At 47.3% G+C, this 5,458-nt stretch overlaps 1 protein-coding gene across 1 annotated transcript; it reads right to left on the reverse strand.

Moving 5' to 3' along the window:
- Positions 1 to 904: 904 nt before the first annotated feature.
- Positions 905 to 2,381, reverse strand: LOC116262926 (LOB domain-containing protein 18-like). The gene is made up of 2 exons (XM_031642462.2): positions 1,942 to 2,381; positions 905 to 1,735 (listed from the first exon to the last, which is right to left on the reverse strand). Exons 1-2 carry the CDS (start codon positions 2,245 to 2,247, stop codon positions 1,367 to 1,369), a joined length of 675 nt encoding a protein of 224 aa, XP_031498322.1. The 5' UTR covers positions 2,248 to 2,381; the 3' UTR covers positions 905 to 1,366.
- Between the last annotated feature and the right edge of the window lie 3,077 nt (positions 2,382 to 5,458).

Below are 5,458 nucleotides of genomic sequence, written 5' to 3' on the forward strand. Positions count from 1 at the left end.
TGCTTCCGGGAAGAGGAAATCAAAAAAATCAAACCTCCATTAATGGCACCCCTCCGTCTCGACACAGTAACGAAAGCAGACCACGTGCAGAGGAAGACCATCAGTTCAATTCAACAATGCACAGAAAAACCAGATGTACTCCACTCTTTGGGAGCTAGAGACTTGACAATTGAAGCGTCGTGAGTCATAAATGACCTGAAAATATGGTGCGGATGGGAGACTGTAATGAAGCTTCGGAAGACAAATTCATGTCAGTTCCGAAGGAGAAAAGGAACAATGATGCTTGAAATAAAAAAGGCAAGACATTCTGAATGGGATAGGAAATGAGGACTTGTTTATGTTCGCTCCAGAAACGCATAAACTGCTGTCACCATGACCGCGAAATGCCCAGACGATGGGATAACAGGAGAAAAACAAAGTACTTCTCAGCGGCGAAATTAATCAGAAGATGGGATAGCGTGAATCGATTGAGCGACAAATGAGGAAAGGAAATGACCAAACATGAAGGGTAGATTTCCAAATCCGTTCGCTCAATTCATCAAACATGCAGAAACAGTTTTCAAGCAAAGAACAAGAAGAATAGTCTTGTTCTGCAGCATGCCGTAGTTGTTTTAGATGAGATAACATCTAAAAAGAAAAGGGCTCTGTGATCAAGCACCAATGGCATCAATCCCGTGGCAGGGATTGAACATTGTTGACATTGCAGATTGATGCATGACTAGATTTCAAGAGAAACAAACTAAACTTAGTGAGGCACAAACGGGGTGAACTTCATCTCCTGTGACCCGTCTGCAGTATGTTTCTTTTTTTGTTTTTTGTTTTTTGGGTGCGCTTTCCTTGTGCTGGCAGACTGAACATGCAGGTGAAACTGTGCGCGCGTACGTGAGGGATAGAAAGCCATAATGAAGCGCACGTGACATTTGAGAACACCATAGAAAGAAATCATGGCCTCGTACGCAATCATCCCGTCGAAAGGGCAGAGAAGAGTACACAAAGCCACACGCCCAAAGGAGAGAACTCAGGTTGGGAGCAGTAGAATTTCAGAACCACCGAAGGAGATTTGGGCATCCATCAAGATGTGACTTCCCATTAGCAACAAGCAGTAGTCTTCCTTCTGAAAAGAAAGCAAAACCACAGGTTCCGATCGAACAAAGAAATTCCGGCTCGCCCTGTTACAACAGCCCTTTTTTGCCCTTTTACGACTAGCCTACTAATTCCTGGTCTGTATTTCTTTTCAAATGTTTGTGATTGAAAGAGTTAGATGGTTGGGGTGCTTCGTTAGAAGTGGACGGTAACATGAGATCATATGTGCGGACTAAAGGCGAAGAGGAGGAGGCGGTGGGTACAGAAGGAAGATTGGTGTCTCTTAGTTGGAGAGGGCTTTGGCAGTGGAACCCATCGGCGCGGTTGCTCTGTGCCTATTCAGGAGTTCCCTAGCGAGTGCCTGAAGCTCACCTCCGGCGGCTTGGTCCGACTGGTTCCGGCCGTTGCGGAGAGCGATCTCCACTTGCTGCTGCTGATGCAGCTGCTGCTGTTGGTGGTGGTGCAGCTGCTGCTGGGCCTGAGACCATGCAGGGTCGAAGATGTTGGACATGTCGAAGTTGGCTATGTTGGAGGTGGTCGGAAGCTCGGGAACCGCCGGCGGCTGAAGGGATGGCAGGGGCGCCTGATGCGTCAGTTCCAGTGTCGAGAGGTGGGCTTGCATGTAAGCCAATTCCGCTTGCAGATTCACCACCTGATGACGTTCTCGTTTCAAGACGACCAACCAAACAAAGCTTTAGTCTCAGAAATCAAGAAATACCCTTTTCTTCCTAACATGCAGCAGAGAGATTAAATATATATACGACTTTCGAATGGCATCGACGGATCTAGCTTCGGCTTCGTGATCCACGAAAGAAAAAGAAGAGGGAATTAGATGAATGGTGGTGGTGGTGGAGTTACCTGCTGCTGGAGGGCGAAGATGTGGGCGACGCAGCCGTAGACGGGGTCGCGGAGGCGGGCTTGGGCCTCGTAGCAGATGGTGACGACGGCATCGAGGCGCTTGTGGGGAGGGATGTGGAGGAGGAGCTTGGACACGTTGCTGGCGCCGAACACCTTGTGGACGGCGGCGAAGTGGGCGGCGCCCTGCTCCGAGTCGAAGTATGGCGCGAATATGCACGCATTGACGCACTTCCGCCTGAGAAACTTGCAGGCACCACACGGCCCGCCGCCTCCTCCTCCACCTCCGCCTCCGCTGCTGCCACTCATTCTGCAAATCAATAAACTCCGCAAGAGAAGGGAACCAGATCGATCAAGAGCAACGACGATCAACTCTCTCTGCCCACAGCGGAAGGGATCAACCTGAGTAGGAGGAGGGTTTTGTAGGAAGCGGAGGCAGCCCTTTCTCTCTCTACCTCTCTCTCTTGTGCCTTGTGCGTGGGACTCCTGGGTTTCTTTTATATTTTTCTTGACATATTTTTTTGGTTTTAAAATTTTCGGCTTTTAATCTTTAAAGCCACGCCAAACCACCACCACTAGACCGTCTTTTAACAGCTTGCGTGAAGCAAGCACCCCCTCTCTCCTCCCAGTAGCAGGAAGCCACCCTCTCTCTCTCTCTTTTCTCTCTCTAAACTAGCAACTCCCAAGTTCCTAACCGCCGCCTCTGCATGCACTCGTGTATGACTCTCCACCCATGTGAATCATCTCCATCTTTCTCACTCTCTCTATCTATCCTTCTCTGTGCGGACCAGCTGTAGGGTGGCGACGCCGACGCGGTGTGGCTTCGCCGAGCTGTGAGCCGAGAGCGGCAGGCGATGGTTCGACGCGGTTCCGTCGCAGATACCAAAGCCTACCTGCTTCGGTACGACAATCGAGTATTGTAATACTATTTCTAGCAATTCAGATAAGTTGAGAAGCAAGCGGAGATTTAATGTAATCTCCTTGAAACCACAAAAGAAAACGGCGACCAACATCTCCGGGATCTCACGGAAATGATGGGTTTATTGTCATCGAAAGCGCTCTCATTAGGATTCATATATAAATCAAAAAACTCAAACTGCGCATAGATTTTCCCATCGGAAACGTCTAGAGATCTCCGACTTCTCTCCGTGCGGCCGAAGCGTTAATACCCAGGAGATCAAAGATTGAGGGCAAGACTTTTGCACCGCAATCTTTCATGGGTAGCTCGAGTTTGGTTTCCGATTAAGACAGATCGGCGCCGCTCTCTCATGCTCGCCGACGCCACCGGAAAGTAGAACGGTCAAGACCAAATAAAAAAGTAAAGCCGAAAAACCAAAGGGAAAAAATGGAGAAATTATTTGGATTTGGAGGTGGTGATGATGATGACGATGAGGAGGAGGGGTTGAGGGTGCGTGACACATGCGGCTCGTGTCATATGACGGCCACGTGGAGGCGCCGAAGGCTGTACGTAACGGAAGCGCCGAGCTGATGTCATGTGGCGGGCCCCACGCGCCGTTCCCTCTGAAAAGGCACCAAGAAAAAACTTTCTTCCTTTCAATTTCTTCCCGATTTTGAAACTCGTTGCTTCCCGTCCATCCAAAAGCCTCCTCCCTTTCACTACCTGCTGAGGATTCCCCGTTTTTCGATGCGGTAAAAAAAAAAAACCAGAGAAGAAAACTGAACCAGAGAGAGTTGCATGGAAGAGAAGAGAAAGAGAATAGAATAGAATATTATAAAAGAAAGGAAGAAGTTGAAAGAGATCGTGACCCCCACACCCTTCATGTACTCCATCTTCCTTCTCTCTCTGTGGAAGAAGCGATTGGAAACGGCGCCGAGACCGCGCCGTCCGGTTTCTGTCTGGTCAGTGTGTGAGAAGAGGAAACCGAGGAAGGGCCCCGCCCGCTCCCCTCCTTTGTTTGACCGGCACAGCTCCGCCCGTCGGGCCTTCTCCGTCTCATAAATACTGCCGTCCGCTTTACGTTCTCCGGTTGCCCGTGTTCCCCTGCGTGAGGACAAGGACGGCCCTCCCCTCGTGTATTTTGGCTCCGTGGGGCGTGACCAACTTCATGAAATTCATGAGCCCTGCTGCCTTCGAACCCTCCCCACTTCGCGAACTCGGTGGCCCTCCCAAACACGCCCCGCCAAATCCTGGAACGCCGTCCTTGGTCTCGCCCTTTTGGCGTTTCGGAACCGAACTGCAGCTGAGCTCAGTCGGTGGTGCCCATGAATCCAGCGGAAAGCGAAGCTTATGAAGCTTGGTTTATGTTGGTAGATGCTGTTGTAGATTCAATAGCAGATCACGCTGTTGTTTGTCTATTTTCATCTAGTCTTTGTTGGATATGTAGCCTTTTCCGGGCTCGATAGAGCCCGCGGATCCGAGCCTTTCTCAGCATTGGCACCTACGATTACATGCCAAAAGCAGTATCTCATGTGTCTCCAGATTGTGCTGCCTAACCTAAGTGTTCTTTCCCTTTTCTTTTATTTTTTTTTTTCTACTGAAAGGACCTTTCAGACGGCTCAGTTCAGTGGAACCTTCCTTGTGATTTGGTTGCACTAACCAACGATTCAGAGGTCTACGTATGTCAACTCAAACTTCACTTTTATCTCACTTTTTTATATCCCCATCAACTTTATACTATATGGTTGCCACTGTAGTCATGGCGGAGCCAATGAAATAGCTATGGTGTTTAGTACTCATTTTGGGATTACTTTAAGACCTTAAAGGCACTTATTAATAGATTTTCATATTAAAATAGGCTATATAACAAAACAAAAATATGAAAAAAAAAAATTGAGAAACTGCCCACACTAGCCCACCACTAGGGGGTGAACACGAGACGAGTCAAACCCGAGTTCAGTCAGCTCGAACTCGGTTTTACTAATGAAACTTTGAGCTCTAGTTCGATAATAGCTCGATAGAAGTAGTTTGAGCTTGACTCCACAGTTACGTGTTGAGCTCAAACTCAACTCGATTAAGGTTCGACAAACTTTGTCATAAATTGAGCTTGACTCGATTAAGGCTCGACAAATTTGAAGGAGCTTTTGTAAAAACTTACATAATTAATTAACATCAATATACTGATTTCTTAATTAAAAAAAAAAGTCAGATATTTAAAAAAAATCGCTACACATCATCGGGCTTTAACAGTTCGAGTTCAATGAACTCAAACTCGACACAAGTGAACTTGAGCTCGACTAATAATAGAGCTCGACTAGTAATAAGCAAATGACTCAACTTGAACTCGTTCACGGGCCAAACTTTAATGAGTTTCATTGTTCACCCCTATCTACCACTGTATATCTTCTTGACTACCAACAAGTAAACGTTGGGCTAAAACGATCTAGTTTTATGAAACAAAGCAGGTAGACAGCAATGCACTCAAAAGTTTTATTTCAACATCGGACGTGTAGTAAAAGGGAAATTCCATATTGTCAGGTGATTTACTGCAACTCATACCAAAACCAGACCTATTTTTGCAATGAAGATTTCATGTGAACATAGCAATGTATTTTATTGCAG

This window comes from Nymphaea colorata, chromosome 10, assembly GCF_008831285.2.
Source record: "Nymphaea colorata isolate Beijing-Zhang1983 chromosome 10, ASM883128v2, whole genome shotgun sequence".
In the NCBI taxonomy this organism is placed as follows: domain Eukaryota; kingdom Viridiplantae; phylum Streptophyta; class Magnoliopsida; order Nymphaeales; family Nymphaeaceae; genus Nymphaea; species Nymphaea colorata.

Excerpts from the sequence above, each read along its gene's own strand:
- LOC116262926 (XM_031642462.2), bottom strand. The coding sequence starts at position 2,247 with ATGAGTGGCAGCAGCGGAGGCGGAGGTGGAGGAGGAGGCGGCGGGCCG. Across the intron at positions 1,736-1,941 it reads TCTTCGCCCTCCAGCAGCAG|GTGGTGAATCTGCAAGCGGA; the intron begins GTAACTCCACCA and ends GAACGTCATCAG.